This window comes from Salvelinus sp. IW2-2015, linkage group LG15, assembly GCF_002910315.2.
Source record: "Salvelinus sp. IW2-2015 linkage group LG15, ASM291031v2, whole genome shotgun sequence".
NCBI classification, from domain to species: Eukaryota; Metazoa; Chordata; class Actinopteri; order Salmoniformes; family Salmonidae; genus Salvelinus; species Salvelinus sp. IW2-2015.
Genome location: NC_036855.1, coordinates 3,291,639 through 3,315,129, shown reverse-complemented (window position 1 = coordinate 3,315,129; position 23,491 = coordinate 3,291,639). Strand labels below are relative to the sequence as shown.

General features: G+C 40.9%; 1 protein-coding gene across 1 annotated transcript in view; it reads left to right on the top strand.

Moving 5' to 3' along the window:
- The window catches only part of LOC111974661 (glutamate receptor ionotropic, delta-2-like), a 741,584-nt gene that overhangs the window by 620,593 nt on the left and 97,500 nt on the right, over window positions 1-23,491 (top strand). Inside the window, 1 exon segment of the mRNA XM_024002565.2 lies at window positions 17,534-17,672. Coding sequence (XP_023858333.1) covers window positions 17,534-17,672 — 139 coding nt within the window.

Here is a 23,491-nt window from a genome sequence, read left to right as displayed (position 1 = left end):
AGCCTCTTATTGTGGATTATGGTTATGGGTCATATGACTACAACGTAAATTTCAACATATGCAGAGAATTCAGTTTCACAGACCTCTACTCTGATCTTTGTGTAGTCTTGACCCATACCATAATCCACATAAGAGGCTTTCACAGACCTCTACTCCACATCACTCATGTCAACTAATCCTCTGTCAAAATTAGCATTAAGGTTTTGGTGTTTTTTGGTTTTTCATATAGCATTTTACAACAGTTTCAGTGAAGGTAAATCATTACATTATGCATATGTATAAATTACCTATTGAAAAAAAACAACAACAAACTAACCAAACACAAAGCATTGACCTACATCAAATCAAATTGTATTGGTCAGAAACACATATTTAGCAGATGTTATTGTGGGTGTATTGAAATGCTTGTGTTCCTAGCTTCAAACAGTACAGTAGTACCTWACAAGTCACAACAATACACACACATCTAAAAGAAAATGGAATATATAAATATTAGGACGAGCAATGTCGGAGTGGCATAGACTAAAATAACGTAGAATATAATACAGTATGAGTAAAGCAGTATTTAAGCATTATTAAAGTGGCCAGTGWTTCCATGTCTTTGTACAGTTGAAGTCGGAAGTTTCCATGCACCTCAGCCAAATACATTTAAACTCAGTTTTAAACAATTCCTGACATTTAATCCCAGTAAAAATTCCCTGTYTTAGGTCAGTTAGGATCACCACTTTATTTTAAGAATGTGAAATAATATTAGAGAGAATTATTTATTTCAGCTTTTATTTCTTTCATCACATTCCCAGTGGGTCAGAAATTTACATACACTCAATTAGCATTTTGTAGTATTGCCTTTAAATTGTTTAACTTGGGTAAAACATTTCGGGTAGCCTTCCACAAGCTTCCCACAATAAGTTGGGTGAATTTTGTTCCATTCCTCCTGACAGAGCTGGTGTAACTGAGTCAGGGTTGTTCTTGCTCGCACACGCTTTTTCAGTTCTGCCCACAAATTTTCTATAGGATTGAGGTCAGGGCTTTGTGATGGCCACTCCAATACCTTGACTTTGTTGCACTTAAGCCATTTTACCACAACTTTGGAAGTATGCTTGGGGTCATTGTCCATTTGGAAGACCCATTTGCGACCAAGCTTTAACTTCCTGACAGATGTCTTGAGATGTTGCTTCAAAATATCCACATAATTTTCCTTCCTCGTGATGCCATCTATTTTGTGAAGTGCACCAGTCCCTCCTGCAGCAAAGCACCCCCACAACATGATGCTGCCACCCCCGTGCTTCACGGTCGGGATGGTGTTCTTCGGCTTGCAAGCATCCCCCTTTTTCCTCCAAACAAAACAATGGTCATTATGGCCAAACAGTTCTATTTTTGATTCATCAGACCAGAGGCCTGTAATTTTCATCATAGGTACACTTCAACTATGACAGACAAAATGAGAAAAAAAAATCCAGAAAATCACATTGTAGGATTTTTAATGAATTTATTTGCAAATTATGGTGGAAAATAAGTATTTGGTCAATAACAAAAGTTTATCTCAATACTTTGTTATATACCCTTATTTAGTGGCAATGACAGAGGTCAAACGTTTTCTGTAAGTCTTCACAAGGTTTTCACACACTGTTGCTGGTATTTTGGCCCATTCCTCCATGCAGATCTCCTCTAGAGCAGTGATGTTTTGGGGCTGTTGCTGGGCAACACGGACTTTCAACTCCCTCCAAAGATTTTCTTATGGGTTGAGATCTGGAGGACTGGCTAGGCCACTCCAGGACCTTGAAATGCTTCTTACGAAAGCCACTCCTTCGTTGCCCGGGCGGTGTGTTTGGGATCATTGTCATGCTGAAAGACCCAGCCACGTTTCATCTTCACTGCCCTTGCTGATGGAAGGAGGTTTTCACTCAAAATCTCACGATACATGGCCCCATTCATTCTTTCCTTTACACGGATCAGTCGTCCTGGTCCTTTGCAGAAAAACAGCCCCAAAGGCATGATGTTTCCACCCCCATGCTTCACAGTAGGTATGGTGTTTTGTGAGTGCAACTCCAGCATTCTTGACTCCAAACACGACGAGGTTGAGTTTCTTAACCAAAAGTGTCTATTTTGGTTTCATTGACCATATGACATTTCTCCCAATCTTCTTCTGATCATCCAAATGCTCTACTATTCAGACGGGCCTGGACATGTACTGCTTAAGCAGGGGACACGTCTGGCACTGCAGGATTGAGTCCCTGGCGGCTGTAGTGTGTTGAGCTCGATGGTAGCTTTCTTTGGTCCAGCTCTCTGCAGGTCATTCACTAGGTCCCCCGTGTGGTTCTGGGATTTTTGCTCACCGTTCTCTGTAGATGTCATTTTTGACCCCCGGGTAGTAGATTTGCGTGAGCCCCAGATCGAGGGAGATTATTCAGTGGTCTTGCATGTCTCCATTTCTAATAATTGCTCCCACAGTTGATTTCTAACCAAGCTGCTTACCTATTGCAGATTCAGTCTTCCCAGCGCTGGTGCAGGTCTACAATTTTGTGTTTCTGGTGTCCTTTGACAACTCTTTGGTCTTGGCCATAGTGGAGTTTGGAGTTGACTGTTTAGGTGTGCAGCTGAGGTTCTTTTTATATTGATAACAAGTTGAAACAGGTGCCATTTAATACAGGTAATTGAGTGGAGGACAGAGGAGCCTCTTAAAGAAGAAGTTACAGGTCTGTGAGAGACAGAAATCTTGCTGTTTGTCAGTTTGTGATGACCAAATACTTATTTTCCACCATAAATTGCAAATAATTCATTAAAAATCCTACCAATGTGATTTTCTGGATTTTTTCTCATTTTGTCTGTCATAGTTGAAGTGTACCTATGATGAAAATTACAGACCTCTCTCATCGTTTTAAGTGGAGAACACCCCAGAGGTCTGAAAATAGAAAACCTGATTCTCCACCCCCCAGTAATACCTTCCCACCACAATACCAGTCCACCATGGGTCCACCAACCCCCAAAACCCCCCCACCAGCCGCCTCCAACCTCCTCAGAAACCCAGCAGACCAGACAGCAAAGACCCCCAAAGAACAACAGCAGGCAGATTGCCCAGACCCAGACACAGACAGCAAACAGCCCCCCCCCTATTGCACAATTGGCTGGCTGACCTAAAATACTTTTTCTCGAACCCCCACGTAAAATTAGCTCCACGCGAGAACAGACCTTGTGCGAAGGTCTAACAATTATTTCTTTTCTTGAGCTTTGTTCTTGCGTGGCTGATGCTTTTTATTTTATTTCCCATGATATGAAGCAAAGAGGCCACTGGAGTTGGAAGTAGGCCTTGAAATAGCATGCCACAGGTACACCTCCAAATTGATCAAAACCCTGGAGGGCCTGTACTGTGTCAGAACTATGAGCCTAATCAGGAGCTTACTAAAGCCATGACATAATTTTCTGAAATTTTCCAAGCTGTTTAAAGGCACAGTCAACTTAGAGTATGTAAACTTCTGACCTACTGGAATTGTGATACAGTGAATTATAAGTGAAATAATCTGTCTGTAAACAATTGTTGGAAAAATTACTTGTGTCATGCACAAAGTAGATGTCCTAACCGACTTGCCAAAACTATAGTTTGTTAACAAGACATTTGTAGAGTGGTTGAAAAATGAGTTTTAATGACTCCAACCTAAGTGTATGTAAACTTCCCACTTCAACTGTATATACGGCTGGTCACTTTAAGGTGCAGGGTTGAGTAACCAGGTGGTAGCTGACTAGTGATGGCTATTTAACAGTCTGATGGCTTAAGGATAGAAGCTGTTTTTCATTCTCTTGGTCCCTCTCTGACCTTGGGATGCAAACCAAATTTCTTCATCCTCCTGAGGTTGAAGAGGCACAGTTGCACCTTCTTCACCACACTGTCTGTGTGGGTGGACCATTTGAGATTGTCAGTGATGTGTACGCCGAGGAACTTGACACTTTCCACTGCGGTCCCGTCAATATGGAAAAGGGGGATACCTAGTCAGTTGTACAATTGAATGCATTCAACTTAAATGTGTCTTCCGCATTTAACCCAACCCCTCTGAATCAGAGAGGTGCGGGGGGCTGCCATAATTGACATCCACGTCTTCGGCGCCCGGGGAACAGTGGGTTAACTGCCTTGCTCAGGGGCAGAATGGCAGATTTTTACTGCCAGTCACATCCGCTTTGTTTACACACACTACCACCACCACCACCACCACCACCAAGTCATATCCTTAGAAATAGTCATTTTGCTATTGCCAGTCCATCCATTATGGCGTCATTGACTTGAGTAAAGAGGCCAATTCTACTCATTCTAGTTCTATGGTCATATCAAACCATTTGTCTTAGAAAACAACGCAAATGCTTTGCTTGGTATTTCTTTTGCATTTTAAATATGGGTCCTCAGCAACATACAGTGTAATCTACACTCAGTTGGACCCCCCTTTGCCTCCAGAACAGCCTGAATTATTAGGGGTATGGAAAGAATTCCCCATTCCATTACACCACCGCCACCAGCCTGTACCGTAGACACCAGGCCATGGTCTCATGCTGCTTAAGGCAAATCCTGACTCTGCCATCAGCATGATGCAACAGTACCTTATCCACAACAGCCTTATCGACAGCGGCAAAACTGGGTCTGAATCTCCCCATTGTTATAAAGCCTGAAATTATAAAAAAAAATATTTGATTGATTACCAAGTAATTAAGCTGGAAGGATTCGCTAATTCTGTTATTTTCTCCTTTCAACATCAGAGGGATTTTGATGCTGTGATTCAAAAAGAAAATGAGTGTTTTCCATAGAATTGTGATCCCGGGAGTTTATCTTCCGCCTCCACATGCGGCATCCAGACAGGGCTAGAATCACACCAGCTCCCTTTACTAAAGACAGCCATGCTAAAGACAGCCTTACTAAAGACAGCCATGCTAAAGACAGCCTTACTAAAGACAGCCATGCTAAAGAAGCCGTGCTAAAGACAGCCATGCTAAGACAAGCCTTACTAAAGACAGCCATGCTAAATAAAGCCATGCTAAAATACAGCCTGCTAAAGACAGCCTTGCTAAAGACAGCCATGCTAAAGACAGCCTTACTAAAGACAGCCATGCTAAAGACAGCCTTACTAAAGACAGCCATGCTAAAGACAGCCTTATTAAGACAGCCGTGCTAAAGACAGCCGTGCTAAAGACAGCCGTCCGCTAAGACAGCGTGCTAAATACAGCCATGCTAAAGACAGCCATGCTAAAGACAGCCTTTGCTAAGACAGCCTTACTAAAGACAGCCATGCTAAAGACAGCCGTGCTAAAGACAACCATGCTAAAGACAGCCATGCTAAAGACAGCCTTACTAAAGACAGCCATGCTAAAGACAAGCCTTACTAAAGACAGCCATGCTAAAGCAGCACAGCCATGCTAAAGACAGCCATACTAAAAGACAGCCATGCTAAAGACAGCCATGCTAAAGACAGCCTTACTAAGACAGCCATGCTAAAGACAGCCTTACTAAAGACAGCCTCTACTAAAGACAGCCATGCTAAAGACAGCCATGCTAAAGACAGCCGTAAGACAGCGTGCTAAAGACAGCCGTGCTAAAACAGCCGTGCTAAGACAGACATGCTAAAGACAGCCGTGCTAGACAGCCTTACTAAAGACAGCCATGCTAAAGACAGCCATGCTAAAAGACAGCCATGCTAAAGACAGCCTTACTAAAGACAGCCATGCTAAAGACAGCCATGCTAAAGACAAGGCAATGCTAAAAGACACCATGCTAAAGACAGCCATGCTAAAGACAGCCATGCTAAGACAGCCATGCTAAAGACAGCCATGCTAAAGACAGCTTACTAAAAGACAGCCTTACTAAAGACAGCCATGGACTAAAGACAGCCATGCTAAAGACAGCCGTGCTAAAACAGCCGTGCTAAAGACAGCCTGCTAAAGACAGCCGTGCTAAAGACAGCCTTACTAAACGAAAGCCATGCTAAAGACAGCCATGCTTAAAGACAGCCATGCTAAAGACACGCCATGCTAAAGACAGCCTGCTAAAAACAGCCTGCTAAAGACAGACATGCCTAAAGACGCCTGCTAAAGACAGCCATTGCTAAAGACAGCCATGCTAAAGACACCATGCTAAAGACAGCCATGCTAAAGACAGCCATGCTAAAGACAGCCTTACTAAAGACAGCCATGCTTAAAGACTGCCATGCTAAAGACAGCCATGCTAAAGACAGCCATGCTAAAGACAGCCTTACTAGAGACATCCTTACTAAAGGAAAATCATGTCAGGAACGTGACAATGTTCTTGGACTCAAACACTCCTTTTGGCGACACATTACTCGTTAGATTCATGTGAAATATAACTATTTCCTGTCTGTTCCTGGAAGTAGTGCGATGTAATTTTCTCTCATATGTTCATGGAATCAAGCAATCAAAAAGTTGTGAAAATGTCAGGAAGTGTGTTAGACAGTTATACAGTGAGCCCTGCAGGTATAACACATGATATTTTCTCGAGCTCCAGTATCCATACAGTGGAATCGATAATACAGTATATGGGAAGATTAGGCCTGGCTTCCTCCTATGACCATCAACTGTTTCAGGAAAGGTTTCATTCACCAAAGGTTAGGACAGATGAGCGACTGCAAGCTCGAAAATATATTCAAGGAGTTGCTGTTCCAATTATGTTCCTAACTTGAGAAGGCTTAAGACGTTATCAGTGGTGAAACCATAGACATATAATGAATAGAATGGGCTTGGAACCGATTTGACTGCTAAACTTGAATGGAGATACCCTGTCTATTCATACTATTTCTAGGGGTGAAACATTAACTCTGTTCCTTCCATGTGAAATTTGTCTAATATTTCCCCAGACTGCATTGCAGAGACTAACTCTAGATGAAAGTGTCTCAATTGGAAATCCAAGTATTGAATCATTTGAATTTCAATCATTTTATTCGTTCTCAATGTCAAATTGAGTTGACTTTCACATATGAGACTGGTTTACTGCAGATCAAGCTGGGTGAAAGAGGGCCATTTGAATATGTATATTTGAATATTTATTTTTAAGTATGTCTGTTAGAATATGCCAAATAAAATAAAATGTTATCGGTCGCATACACATATTTTTCAGATGTTATCGCAGGTGCTGCGAAATGCTTATGATTCTAGCTCCAACAGTGCAGTAATAATAACAATACAAAATAATACACACAAATCCCAAAACTTCAAACAAAGGAATTAAGAAATATCAAGACAGGTAATGTCAGACTCCTAATTATACATATATACTGTATGTATATGATGGTGTGTATAGACAGTATGGACAGTATATGAATAGAAAAAGTGTGTACAGCGATAGTTATATAGGACGACTCCCTGATGTATCTCTGGAAGGAGATCCTCGTTCTGAGCTCGTCTACTTTATTATCCAGGGACTGAACATTAGAGAGTAATATGCTCGGAAGCGGTGGATGGTATGCAYGCCTCCTGAGTCGGACTAAAAACCCACTCCGTATTCCTCTTCTCCGCCGACGGCGTCTAAGAGCAGCCCCTGGGATGAGGGAAATTTCCTCGGAGGGTACAAACAAAGGATCCAATTCAGGAAAGTCACATTTCTGGTCGAAATGCAGTTGAGTRATCGCCAATCTAATATCCGGTTATTTTCGGCTGAAATAAAAATGCAAGAAACATTCTGAGGAAATAATGCAAGAAATAAAATCTCTCTCTCTATATATATWCTGCAAAGTTGGATAGGAGCTAGGAACAGGGCAACTATGTCTGTCAGCGCCATCTTGCTACTTCTGTTGAGTATGTCTGTTTATGTGAGTTTCTCTGGCTGTCTGTTGATTGGAGATGTCGAGTCAGTCATGTTGTGAACATGGCTCATTATGATAGTAGGGAGTRCATCCCAATTGACACCCTATTCCCTATATAGTGCACTACTTTTAACATAGCCCTATTGGCCCTGGTCAAAAAGTAGTGCACTCTAAATAAAATAGGGTGCCATTTGGGATACATCCTAGCTCCGATGCTGAAGCTGAGATGCTCTCCGTCCTTTATGCTCTTCCAGAGTCACACGTCGAGATGAGACACGTCTGAGCAATGCATGAATGAGTATCATAATTCAGTTGTAATGTGATTCAACGTTTGTCTGTTTACCCAGCTATATTTTTTGTTATATGTGTGTTTGTTGTGTGTGGGGTGGGGGGGGGGGGGGGGCATTCTGGTGTGTGTTTAGTTGTGTGAGTTTGTTTTGTGGGAGCTCTTGCTGTGTTGTGTGTTTAGTGTGGGGGTGAGTTTTTGTTTCCTTTGGCGGGGTCTTAGCTGTGTGGTGTTTAGTTGTGGGAGTTTGTTTTTGTGGGAGCTCTTAGTTGTGGTGTGTTGTGGAATTTGTTTCTTAGCTGTGTGTGCGGAAGCCCATATGTCTCCTCCATTATATTGAGAACTGCTTCTTCATTCACTCCAGTCATACTATACAGTGGCTTGCGAAAGTATTCACCCCTTGCCATTTTCTAATTTTTGTTGCCTTACAACCTGGAATTAAAATAGATTTTTTGGGGGGTTTGTATATTTGATTTTACCAACATAGCTACCACTTTGAAGATTGCAAAATTTTTTTGTGTGAAACAAACAGAATAAGACAAAAAACAGAAACTTGAGCGTGCATAACTATTCCACCCCAAAGTCAATACTTTGTAGAGCCACATTTTGCAGCAATTACAGCTGCAAGTGTCTTGGGGTATGTTTCTATAAGCTTGGCACATCTAGCCACTGGGATTGTAAAAACCATTCTTCAAGGCTAAACTGCTCCAACTCCTTAATTTGGAGTGGGTTCTGTGGTGTACAGCAATCTTTAAGTCATACCACAGATTCTCATTTGATTGAGGTCTGGGTTGACTAGGCCATTCCAAGACATTTAAATGTTTTCCCTTAAACCACTCAAGTGTTGCTTTAGCAGTATTCTTAGAGTCATTGTCCTGCTGGAAGTTGAACTYCGTCCCRGTCTCAAATCTCTGGAAGACTGAAACAGGTTTCCCTCAAGAATTTCCCTGTATTTAGCGCCATCCATCATTCCTTCAATTCTGACCAGTTTCCCAGTCCCTGCCGATGAAAAACATCCCCACAGCATGATGCTGCCACCACCATGCTTCACTGTGGGGATGGTGTTCTCGGGGTGATGAGAGGTGTTGGATTTGCGCCAGACATAGAGTTTTCCTTGTTGGCCAAAAGGCTCAATTTTAGTCTCATCTGACCAGAGTACCTTCTTCCATATGTTTGGGGAGTCTCCCACATGCCTTTTGGCGAGCACCAAACATGTTTGCTTATTTTTTTCTTTAAGCAATGGCTTTTTTTCTGGCCACCCTTCCGTAAAGCCCAGCTCTTTGGAGTGTACAAAGTGGTCCTATGGACAGATACTCCAATCTCCGCTATGGAGCTTTGCAGCTCCTTCAGGGTTATCTTTGGTCTCTTTGTTGCCTCTCTGATTAATGCCCTCCTTGCCTGGTCGTGAGTTTTGGTGGGCGGCCCTCTCTTAGCAGGTCTGTTGTGGTACCATATTCTTTMAATTTTTTATAATGGATTTAATGGTGCTCTGTAGGATGTTCAAAGTTTCAGATATTTTTTTATAACCCAACCCTGATCTGTACTTCTCCACAACTTTGTCCCTGACCTGTTTGGAGAGCTCCTTGGTCTTCATGGTGCCGCTTGCTTGGTGGTGCCCCTTGCTTAGTGGTGTTGCAGACTCTGGGGCCTTTCAGAACAGGTGTATATMAACTGAGATCATGTGACAGATCATGTGACACTTGGATTTAACTAATTATTTAACTAATAATGTGACTTCTGAAGGTAATTGGTTGCACAAKATCTTATTTATGGGCTTCATAGCRAACACAGCACTTTTYCGTTTTTTATTTTGTGGAATTTTTTCACTTCATCAATTTGGACAATTTTGTGTATGTCCATTGCATGAAGTCCAAATACAAATCAATTTAAATTACAGGTTGTAATGCAGCAAAATAAGAAAAACGTCAAGGGGGATTAATACTTTTGCAAGGCACTGTATAAAGTACATTCAGAAAGTATTCAGACCCCTTCCCTTTTTCCAAATTTTGTTACGTTACAGCCTCATTCTAAAATTGATTAAATAAAACATTTCCCTAATCAATTTGCACACACTACACTGATAATGATAAAACAAAAACAGGTTTTTAGATTTTTTTTTGAAAAATGTATAAAATAATAATAMAATTTAAAAAAAACTTATTTACCTCAGTATATATGCTATAAGACTCGAAATTGAGCTMAGGTGCGTCCTGTTTCCATTGATCATCCTTGAGATGTTTCTMCAACTTGATTGGATTCCACCTGTGGTAAATTCAATAGATTGGACATGATTTGGAAAGGCATACAACTTTCTATATAATGTCCCACAGTTGACAGTGCATGCCAGAGCAAAAACCAAGCCAGGAGGTCGAAGGAATTCTCCATAGAGCTCCGAGAYACGATAGTGTCGAGGAACAGATCTGGGGATGGGTACCAAAACATTAATGCATCATTAAACGTCCCCAAGAACACAATGCCATACTTTCCGAATGTCAGTGTTTAGACATGACTTGTATCACAGAGCAGTGCCAGGAAATCATTTGATGGCTTTCAAATTGATTTGCCCCTGATACCATCTCTGAGGAGGCAGGTTATCTTTTAAAAAAGGAATTTGCTTTACAGGGTGCTAAAATGGTTTCTCAGTGAATGAGACAAGAAAGCACCTTGCCGTCGCGATGTGGTGTGAATTGAACAAGCATATATTACTAAACAACATTCATTTCCTTTCTTCGGCACATTACTTCCTGAGGTCGGTGAATCTGATGAGAGTAATAACTCTTGGGGCCTAGCGATGCTGTGACACATTTATCGAGGAATAGATTACCTCACATATGAATGGCTGCCACAACATTCAAACAGGCTAATTCCACAACATTCATCCCCTCCTCACTACGTACAGCCAGGCCCAACCGCGATGAGAGCGATAGCTATTTGTTTAGATCAAAGGTGAAACCGGACATTATCATAATGTGAACAAGTACTACAGCATGTTCAGTAGTATAATAATGAAATATAGCTTTTTTTGTCGGTCCTTGGTAATACATGTAATACCTATTATAGTACTCAATCTTAGACACACAGAGGCMGACACACAACCACACGCATAAACCCACTTGACAATAATGTAGCGCCATGGAAAAGAGGTAATCCTGGCGCAGGATGAGGTGCTGCTTCCACTGCAGATTATACAGATTCGATAGCTCCCTTTGGCGACTGTGGTTGTGTCCCRTTGTTATTGGCACTCTCGATTCTCGTGCTGGGAAATCCTTGTGCTTCCGTCCTGGCAGATCACCTCTGACTCCTCCTTTATTCTTTATTTCTTTATTTAGATGATTTACCACAGTTGAAATGTCCAGGGTGGCTGCGTGGTGAGATAGCACTTTGAGAGCGAGAACCGGGCTTCAAGCGTAAACTGTATGCAAATTGATGGCATTATTTGGCAGCTAGCCTCATAATGGGATACTTGATGGGTTGAATAAATTGCAATCACACAGAACCCGCCGGTTTGGCTCGGTGCCAGGAAAATAAAGGTGACATGCAGAGGAAGTCCCCAGCTAGGCCGACGTGTTTTCCTTAAGTTATTTTATCACCAGGGCACTCTTGAAAAGAAAGTAAATAAATAAATAAACCTAACAGCACTCATCAGGAACTACAATCTCAGGCTCTCCAGGTGCCTCTGAGATTTAAAGCTTTACAAGGTAACTACTATAAACCTTTGAATGTTCTGCACCAGTAGCATTAATGCATTTTTTTTTTTTTAATTTGACTTTAACTGCTGAGTGTCAGAATTGGAGAGGGAAGATATTTGCTGTGTCAAAGCAACCAGTGCTTGTATATTTTATTAATGTTCCATTCTATTATGCTCTGTTCCTGCTAATTTCGCTCAAAGCAGAACTAAGGCAAACAGCACAGTGAGAGATCATTATTTTTTTTGACTTGCATAAAACCTAATAGTAAGAGGTGTTTTCTCTTTATGAGGCTAACTTTTCTGTTAAACATAAAACTATTACGAAAGTTTGTGTATACAGTAACAGCATCAGTGATATTGTKTAGTGTCGATGTGGTTGTCACATTTACGTGAGAAGCAGAGGAATTGTATAAGAATCATTCTTTCCATGGCAGATGTCAAGTGCAGATAGAGTTGCAAAGGGAGGGTATATTACTGGAAACTTTAGAAGTCTACCAGTAAACTTCCAGAATTTTGGTAACTTTCAAGTTTTGGGGGGGGATTTTATAAAATTACTTGTAGTGGTCATTTTGGGTTACTTCATATTATCACACGTCTGTAATTATCTCACTTCGTATTATCACATGTCTGTAATTATCTCACTTCATATTATCACATATATTATCACATATTATCACACGTATATTTATTTGACTACATTTACTATTGTAAATGTTTTGGCGCCAAACCGGTGGCAGTTGTGAAAAACAGTAAATAGTTGGAATAGTTACAGAGTTAATTGAAAGTAATGACATTGTTGACTAGATGCTTTCTTCATGAATCTTCTCTGGAACCATATGCTCTATCCACTAGAAACTCATGGACAATATACACACAGATACTATATATGAATAAAAAAAARWWWTTTTTTTATTCAAGTATAAATTACCACAGTTACCATAGATTGCCATAGATTACCTATTAATTACCAAAATTATAGAAGATTCCGGTAACTTTGATAAATTACTGGTAGTTTTGCAACCCTAGGTGAACACAAGTACTTTCGCATACATGTAGTAAGGGAAACTATTAACACCCTCCTTTACCTTAGCCTCCTGATTGTTTTAGCAATTCTACTGAATGACAATCACACTCATAAATGTTACATTACAGGAGGCAATATCATGTTAACAAATGCTTCTGAAAAAAAGCCTGTCTATGACAAGTTATGAGGTCCTACCTACCACAATGATAATCATCCCTGAGATGGCACTGTGGTGTTCCAGTCCTGAACAATATGACTACTAATGTAGTGTTGAGGTGTTCCAGTCCTGAACAATATGACTACTGATGTAGTGTTGAGGTGTTCCAGTCCTGAACACTATGACTACTAATGTAGTGTTGTGGTGTTCCAGTCCCTGAACAATGTGTCTACTGAGGTCGTGTTGTGGTGTTCCAGTCCCTGAACAATGTGTCTACTGAGGTCGTGTTGTGGTGTTCCAGTCCCTGAACAATGTGTCTACTGAGGTCGTGTTAGGTGTTGAGAGGCAGGGCTCAGCCAGCAGCAGGCTCTGCATCAATCGGCTCACTGACCTTGGACAGATTTGCCTTTTCTTCCCCTCCAGTCAGGAGCAGAATGGTGTCTCCGGTCAGAGTTAGGAGCAGAATGGTGTCTCCGGTCAGAGTTAGGAGCAGAATGGTGTCTCCGGTCAGAGTTAGGAGCAGAATGGTGTCTCCGGTCAGAGTTAGGAGCAGAATGGTGTCTCCGGTCAGAGTTAGGAGCAGAATGGTGTCTCCGGTCAGAGTTAAGAGCAGAATGGTGTCTCCGGTCAGAGTTAGGAGCATAATGGCCTTCCCAGTCACCTTTAGATATATTTACAAGCATTCCAACAGCCATGAAGGGCTCTTCACAGTGTTTCATGGCTTTTCCCCTTTGATTGGAAATCCACTTTGGGATGAGTGTCCTGTCTGCACTGTCAGGACCGTGCGGCTGACCTTAAAGGATGCTTTTTAGTGGGATGTGAACTCCTTGACTGGCATAGTGATCACCTGACCGTCATAAAACAGCCATTCTCCTTGGACTCACTTTGGGAAAATATTTTCCAATCTAGCTCTGTGTACTATGAGGTAAAAGCAGGAAGGGTAATGGTGTTGCCTGGGGAAAAATGTTGAAGCCTTAGGAGCATGACTTTGATCGCCGCCTCCACTGTGTTTTAGGTTGGAGCTGAGTTTAACAAAGCACCCTACGTGTTCTCATTATTTCTCTCTTTCTCTATACAGATGTATACTGTTTACAGAATGAATTGTTTGAATCTATGTGCATGTATATGCATGGAGAGAGAGAGAGACCTGGGAGGAGTAGCATTGGCTCTGACCTGGCTGGAAATCAAAGGCAGACAAGGAGAACCTGGTGAAAATGGAGCAGCTGATTTGCTGTTCATAGCAGGGTGGCTTTGAACCGAGACGCAGGACTTTCCGATAAAAGTTTCATTACACTCTGGCTCATTTTCGAAAGATCAACATCCTATGACTGCGTCCTCCTGCCATAGCAATCTCTCTCTCCCTGGCAGGCCTTAGCTCTCCCCTGAAGTTATCTATTTTCTCGCTCACACTGAGAATCCACCAAATAGTCTCCCTCGCTGTTATAATCCCCACCCAGCCGAGGATGAGCTGTCCGTCTGGGTTTTATTCAAGCTAATGTAATGGACAAGCATATCTGCACCCTTTTGCCATGTGAACATAAGGGGCTTTCACGTGAGACCGGTACGATCCCAGTGGATTGCATTCACATCGATTCCCTACGTGGGACAGTGACCGTTTTGCTGTCCTATTTGAACCCCATTAGTCTGGCTATAGTGGCTGTAGCTATAGTAACACACACTGTTTACATTTTACATTTACATTTTAGTCATTTAGCAGACGCTCTTATCCAGAGCGACTTACAGTAGAGTGCATAAAAAAAAAAWTCTTACATTTTTACATACTGAGACAAGGATATCCCTACCGGCCAAACCCTCCCTACCGGCCAAACCCTCCCTAACCCGGACGACGCTATGCCAATTGTGCGTCGCCCCACGGATCTCCCGGTTGCGGCCGGCTGCGACAGAGCCTGGGAGCGAACCCAGCCCAGCCTGGGCGCGAACCCAGAGACTCTGGTGGCGCAGCTAGCACTGCGATGCAGTGCCCTAGACCACTGCGCCACCCGGGAGACCATGGGTGACCATGGGTGGCGCGATTTACAAATCGCCTAGCCATATCAAATGGTATGCTAGCTTGCTGATTAGCTAGCTAAACAGACTTGAGACGAACTCAACATAGCAATCCGGAATTGGTTTTATTTCGAACACTATTACATCACACATGGACATTGTTATGCAAAAAGGTGAGCAGCATGCCAATCACTGGTATTATCCATCCAACCCCAATCCATTGTTATGGCTTTGTCTAGGTAACAAATGCTTCATACTCAAAAGCTCTAAAAAGCAGTCTCTAGCAGATTGATCCACATCCCTTTTTCCTAACGTGACAGCCCCTACTGGAGGGGACTTCTGTGATTTATGACTGTATACGTTACTGTCTAGATATGGTTCATGATTCCTTTAGTGTATGTCAGAAATGATGAACGGGTTCCATTGAATGTATCATATTGTGTCCCACCAAAATGGAAACAAGAGGATATGAATAGCATTCAGGAGACCATTTGAGCTTTGCTCTCAGGACTATGAGCATGCTCTTCAGGGGACTATGGGAGCATATCTTCAGGGGACTTATGAGAGCATGATTTTCAGGGGACTATGGGAATGATCTTCAGGGACTATGGCAGCATATTTCAGGGACTATGGGAGCATATTTTCAGGGGACTATGGGAGAAGGATCTTCAGGACTATGGAGCATGATCTTCAGAGACATGGGAAATTGATTTTCAGGGGACTATGGGAGCATGATCTTCAGGGGACTATGGGAGATATCTTCAGGGACTATGGGAGCATGATTTTCAGGGGGACTATGGAGCGTGATCTTCAGGAGACTATGGGAGGTGTGATATTCAGAGGACTGGGAGCTGATCTTCAGGGGACTATGGGAGCATGATCTTCAGGGGACTATGGGAGCATGATCTTCAGGGGACTATGGGAGCATGATCTTCAGGGGACTATGGGAGAAGGATCTTCAGGGGACTATGGGAGCATGATTTTCAGGGGACTATGGGAGAAGGATCTTCAGGAGACTATGGGAGTGTGATATTCAGAGGACTGGGAGCATGATCTTCAGGGGACATTTGGAAAATAATGAATGGTTGTGAAGACAGCATATGGGCGTGATATAGAATATGTTGCCGTTTGAATACATATGACACCTTCTTAGGTACGGTTCTGGGATATTGCTGTGAAAAGTCCTGAATTATATGAATAAAGACCTCCTTCTTTCATACTATTCCCCATATAATGTCAATRTTTTTGTAAAGTAAAAAACATGAGCTGGGGCACACCAATAACTTTTTTGCGTGTGGAGGTGAACTATAAACTATAAAAATAAAGAGAGTCGCACACTCCATATATAAACTCCCAGTAATTTATTGGGTAAATCACCAATGTTTCGGCATCACTGTGCCTTCTTCAGGGTCAGAATATTGTAGTCAAGAACACCCAATTGGAAAAACCCAAAGCATGTTTTTTATCAAGGAAGAGACATGATAAGGAACTTCACTTTGTGGGCCTTCTCTTTTCTAACTACAAAACAATCACATGTGTCGTATGAAAACCAAACATACAGTCACAGCACAGAAGAACATTTCAACTATTATTGTTCATTGAACAATATTGAACAATATTTAAACAATATTGTTCATTGAACAATAATACACAATACAATAACTGAAATATACAGACAAGATAAAGTTAACATAGACAGGGGTATTATGAGCCAGAAGAGAATGTACATTTGTCAAAAGTATTTTTGTAAGTACTGTTTTTTTGTTTTTACATGACTAARAAACTTCACCATGATGTTTGTTCTATTTTAAATACATTAAAGAGGGGTTTGTTCTCCTCCCCAACTTCATCTTATGAATAAAGAATATTCCAAGAAAAAAGCAAACTATGAAAATGAAAATCGGGGTACATTTAAGAATATTTAAACTACTCTACAATAGCAACAACATTTAAACAGAACACACACAGCCTTCAGGCAATAGGAGCTCATGTCAACTGAACATTTCCTTCATAAGACAGATAAACCCAGAGGACGGCCCTGGATAGAGTGGGTGTCAAATATTTTATTAAGTCTTTGCTGAAGGGATTGAAATGCCTGGCACTTATTCCACRTGCGAGCACAATGATCTGCGAGCTACAAGGATAAATGAGGCTAATTTTGAACAGGCTTCAATAAAGGCGAGGCTTCAGCTCTACAGATCCATCATGGAGCYGGGGCTGTCTTTTCTAGGCAGAGACTCCCCTCTCCCTCCCCTCCAGCGTCAGGGAAAGGTTTTGCATCAATACAGAGAAGAAAACAGATGTGCTTTAGCCCTGTTTGAGCTGCCTGGCTGAGGAAATACTCACTCTACATACAGCACACATCTGTTTCCTTATGAAAATGTGAAGAATGGAAGAAAACAGAGTTGGAAAATAATTGTATACAGTCCACTTGCGCTGGAAAGTCTGACTTGAATGTATATTGTCTTGTGTGTGAAAAGTGAAATATCTTCCCTTGTGGAAAAAGTTAATTATGCACATCCATACCTGACATTTGGCTGACATTAACATCTTGTCTCTGTTGTCCTGGTCTTATTTTCAGGTGGTGAAGTTCCGTATACCACCCTGGCCACGAGGATGATGATGGGGGTATGGTGGCTCTTTGCTCTAATCGTCATCTCCTCCTACACGGCCAACCTGGCTGCCTTCCTCACCATCACCCGCATCGAGAACTCTATCCAGTAAGTAGCACACCACTACTCCGGGTTGAACTTTCCCCCAGGTACAGATCTAGGATCAGCTTCCCCAATCCTAACCTTAACCATTAGTGGCGGAAATTATAAACTGACCCCAGATCAGCATTAAAGGGCAACTTCATCCTATACCCACACCACCTCTGTCTTCATCATTGAGTGAAAACTGTCACACAGTACCAGACATATTTTACAGGCCAGGGTTGTTAAAATAAGAAGGGACGATATTTGTTTCAACATTTAAATGGGACTAGACTATTGGTTAATGTGGTTTCTTCAACCCACATGCTCATTATGTTACATTATGTTACCTTGATGTTGGATACATTTCCATTCAGGATCTGTTATGTTGGATACATTTCCATTCAGGATCTGTTATGTTGGATACATTTCCATTTAGGATCCTGTTATGGTGGATACATTTCCTTCAGGGATCTGTTATTGTTGGATACATTTCCATTCAGGGATACTGTTATGTTGGATACATTTCCTTAGGATTTTTATGGAATTTCTTCCAGAGTTGTAGTGGATACATTTCCATCAGGATCTGTATGTAGTTGGATACATTGTCCATTAGGATCTGTTAGTTTGATACATTTCCATTCAGGAACTTTGTTATGTTGAGCATAACATTTCCATTTAGGATAGTTATGTTTGGATTACATTTCATTCAGGATACTGTTATGTGTGGATACATTTCCATTCAGGATCTGTTATGTTGGATACATTTCATTCAGGATCTTTATGTTAGAACATTTCCATTCAGAATCTGTTATGTTGGATACATTTCCATTTCAGGAACTGTATGTTGGATACATTTCCATCAGGATCTGTTATGTTGGATATCCATTATCTTAGTTGATCATTCTTCAGGATCTGTTATGTTGATACATTTCCATTCAGGATCTTTATGTTGATAATTTCCATTTAGGATCTGTTTGTTGATACATTTCCATTCAGGATCTGTTATGTTGGATACATTTCCATTCAGGAACTGTTATGTTGGATACATTTCCATTCAGGATCTGTTATGTTGGAAACATTTCCATTCAGGAACTGTTATGTTGGATACATTTGTGGGTATTGTCACGCTCGTCGTCTAGGTGGAAATGACCGGACCAAGGTGCAGCGTGGTTAGCGTACATTTTCCTTTATTTATGTAAATGTCGGCAACAAAACAAGAAACAAAGAAACGACCGTGAAGCTTACTAGGGCTATAGTGCCACTAACAAAGATAACTACCTACTTTATACAAAGGAAAAAGGCTGCCTAAGTATGATTCCCAATCAGAGACAACGATAGACAGCTGTCCCTGATTGAGAACCATAACTGGCCAAAACACAGAAACAAACAACATAGAATGCCCACCCCAAATCACACCCTGACCTAACCAAATAGAGAAATAAAACGGCTCTCTAAGGTCAGGGCGTGACAGGTATAGTACATATTACATGTTTGTGAAATTGAAATTCAACTCAGCACCTGTGTGTGTGTGTGTTCTCTGGCTTACTATCAATCTGTCAGACCTGTGCTGGTCTCCAGGGCACAGACACACACTGATGCACAAGACATGTACACATACAATAGATTTACCTTTACCCAGGCATACACACACACACACACACACAGATACACACACACACATATACACATTCACACACCACACAGGACCTCACACTGCAGTTGACAGAGTGTGTATATAAATGAATCCCTGTGGGAATATGCAGCCGTCCCACTGGACACAGACATCAGTTCAAGGTTTAGTTTTGATTTACATTTGGTTGAGATGTCAACTATCTTGAATTCAGCGTAAAATCAACGAAAAATTTAAATCCAATCCGTTTTCCAGGTTGATTCAGTGTCATCATCACACTCTTCTCTCTGTATAAACCAGGCAGCCTGCTGTTTTTGGAAAGATGGAGCRTCTGTCATCTCCCCCTCCAGGGGCCAGTGAGGTCCTACGTTTGTTATTGAGTGTGGCACAAATCAGATCTATCATCCTGCAGGTGACGTCACCTGTGGCGGGTAACTGTTTTCCGAGGACTCCATGGAGGACTCTATGGTGATTTAGGAAGACTAAACTTAGTGCACTGTGCAACGCTAAAAGACTAGAGTTGACCTGGGGGAGTGTGTGTGAGTCAACAGTTAGCAGCACTCCTCAACCTCCCACGCATGTCTTTAGTAAGCATTTAGTAAACCTTCTCTCTTTTCGTGGTCTCGTCGTCATGACGCGTAAATCCCCACCGCTCATTGGGCTAATCAGATTCCAGAATGCCTAGCAGTGATATAGTTAATTGTGCTTTGCAAGAAAATCTAATATCTCGCTGCTCGATCTCACACACACACAGAGAGAGAGAGAGAGAGAGAGAGAGAGAGAGGGGGGGGGGGGGGGGGGGAGAGAGAGATTTATTTTTCTACTTGCATGAGATGTCATTAATGAGTCCTTCTCAGATTGCTCCGTTCTACTTCTATGCAGCTAATTAGGATTTCCATAAATTTCAATGTATTATCTTTAATGTGTAGACTCTTCTGGGGTCATTACTGGAATAATTAGAGCCTAAATTCCACACCCAGGGGCCTGTTGTTTTAAAGAGGAGGGATGTGCTGCCTCAGTCAGGAAACCTTGCAAGATTTATGTAATGTGCTTTGAGGGGGGGGGGGGGGGACTGTGATTTTGTAATTAGATGGTCTGTGATCTGATAAAAGTTTGATTACCATTTCACCGAGTTTGGGAAGTRGAGCTCTCGCATCTCTACCCTCTTTGGTCCTCATTCACATTTCAATCTATCTCTATCTACAGATAAGGGCTCTATAGGAAGGAGCCATATAGATTGTCTTAATAGCTATTTGCTCTGGCATCTCAGTATAGATCATTGAGTCAGTGAAGCTGAATGGCTTGGCACAGTGACAAGAAAAAATAGACATATATTTAAGTAATTATACTCTGAGGTAGGGCTGTGGCGGTCATGAAATTTTGTCGGCCGGTGATTATCAAGCAAATAACTGCCGGTCTCATTAATTAATTAAAATAAACACTGAGGAGGACCTTTGGAACGTCCACATTTTAAAAAGTATAATAAATCCATTTAATATAGCCTTACACCATCACAGGAAATCCATTATATATTTTAGACGGGTCGAATAATACATAATGTAGTCTATGTAGTCTATTTCAGAAGAACAGAATAGCATACTCTTGAGTTGTCCTTATGTTAGGTCCTGATCTGGCTATGCCATAATATGGCTGTGGCCTACACCAGTTCATTTAGCGGACAAGATTTGCTTATAATTCCGTGGCATTATTTGTTATTATTATATTGTATGAAGAATACAATTGAACATAGCTAAATAATATAGAAAGGCTATTCTGTGTTGAGAGGTTAACTATATGCTTAATTTAGAGTTATTTATGCAACTTTAGTTGTGATACAAACGTTGGGCTATGTGTTTAGATTTTTAATACATTCTAAGGGTGCATGATATGACTCTAATGATGATTTGAAAAAAGTTGCATTGAAGGCATGACCTCTGATTTGTTTTTTTTGCGCAGGCTGCACACACTTCATCAGTCTCTCATTTACAATTATACAAGCACTTGATAATATTCTCACCAGGCCTCGAATTTCTCATCGGCATTCCCCTTGTGTGGCCATAATGCCCCCTAAGAAATCCATGACTTTTGCAGTCAAAGTGGCATTTGTGCCCTTAAGCTGATTATAATCATTGTAATTCCCTTCTCCCAACTGCCTTGCTCCGAAGCACCTCTCACTCACATACATGGCTCTCTCAGATATCTCAATTCTTATTAGCCAATGCCCATCACTTGATCGTGTTCTTCTCGCAGCTAAGTAGGCTACAAGTGAAGACAGAAACATCAGAGACGCAACTGCAAGGCGCATATTGAAGATGTTAGAGGAACTGGCCACGTTTACTTTTTGTCAGCCAACAAGATGAGTAACGAACAGCAAAAAGCAGTAGCCTATGTCAATCTACTATCCCCCATAGTACAACGTTGACATATTCTATTGGTCAACTTCATCTTCCGTGCAAGAAACAAATATTCCAAACATATGCTGAACAGTTGTGGGATGCTATAGATCCCAAATTAATACAACCACTAGCATAAAAAAACATTTAATAGCAATGAGGCTGATGCAACAGATTAGAAAGTTTAGCTTAAATTTTTTTTTTAACTATTAGGCTGTGGTGGAAAATGTACCCAATTGTCATACTTGAGTAAAAGGTAAGATACCTTAATTACTCAATTAAAAGTGAAAGTCACCCAGTAAAATACTACTTGAGTAAAAGTCAAAAAGTATTTGGATTTAAATATACTTAATTATCAAAAGTAAATGTAATTGCTCAAAAGTAAAAGTATAAATCATTTAAAATTCCTTATATTTTTAATTTACGGATAGCCAGGGGCACACTCCAACACTCCAACATCATTTACAAACAAAGCATTTGTGTTCAGTGAGTCCGCCAGATCAGAGGCAGTAGGGATGACCAGGGATGTTCTCTTGATAAGTGTGTGAATTGGACCATTTTCCTGTCCTGCTAAGCGTTCAAAATGTAATGAGTACTGTCAGGGAAAATTTATGGAGTAAAAAGTACATTATTTTATTCAGGAATATAGTGAAGTAAAAGTTGTCAAAAATATAAATAGTAAAGTACAGATGGACTAAAAAACGACTTAAGTAGTACTTTAAAGTATTTTTACTGAAGTAATTTACACCACTGCTATTAGGCTATTTCTTCACATTATAAGCGCAACAGTGCGCACAAGGCAGTAGGCTATAAGCGTGAATGTTCCAAAATGCAATCAATTAGTGGGAAAACACTGTTCTCAAAAGTGACCGCAAATGCATTAATGCATGTAATGCTTTATTATGAAGGTGCATTTTTATGGTGAAAATTATCTTCCCCAAACTTGAAACTCAAACGCGACCTATGTATCCCATTTATTCTCTACACCGATTGTAAAGCGGATTAATATGCTTMATTTTTATATGTTATTTGGCCACTTTAGTTGTGATACAAACCTTATCTAAACATATAGGCCTATGGGCTAGGCTACATGACTATGATTTGAAAAAGTCGCAAAAGAAAAAAGTCACACGCTGTTTCTTGCCCTACTGTACACCCTGGGCATCATTCACAAGTGATAGTACATCATTCACAAGTGATAGTACATCATTCACAAGTGATAGTACATCATTCACAAGTGATAGTTCATACATCACAAGTGATAGTACATCATTCACAAGTGATAGTTACATCATTCACAAGTGATAGTTCATCATTTCATCAGTGATAGTTCATCATTCACAAGTGATAGTTCATACCATTCACAAGTGAAATAGTGCATCATTCACAAGTGATAGTTCATCATTCACAAAGTGATAGTGCATCATTCAACAAGTGATAGTGCAATCATTCACAGACAAGTGATAGTGCATCATTCACAAGTGATAGTTTCATTTCATTCACAAGTGATAGTTCATCATTCACAAGTGATAGTACAATCATTCACAAGTGATAGTTCATCATTCACAAGTGATAGTGCATCATTCACAAGTGATAGTACATCATTCACAAGTGATAGTGCATCATTCACAAGTGATAGTACATCATTCACAAGTGATAGTGCATCATCACAAGTGATAGTGCATCATTCACAAGTGATAGTTCATCATTCACAAGTGATAGTGCATCATTCACAAGTGATAGTACATCATTCACAAGTGATAGTACATCATTCACAAGTAATAGTACATCATTCACAAGTGATAGTGCATCATTCACAA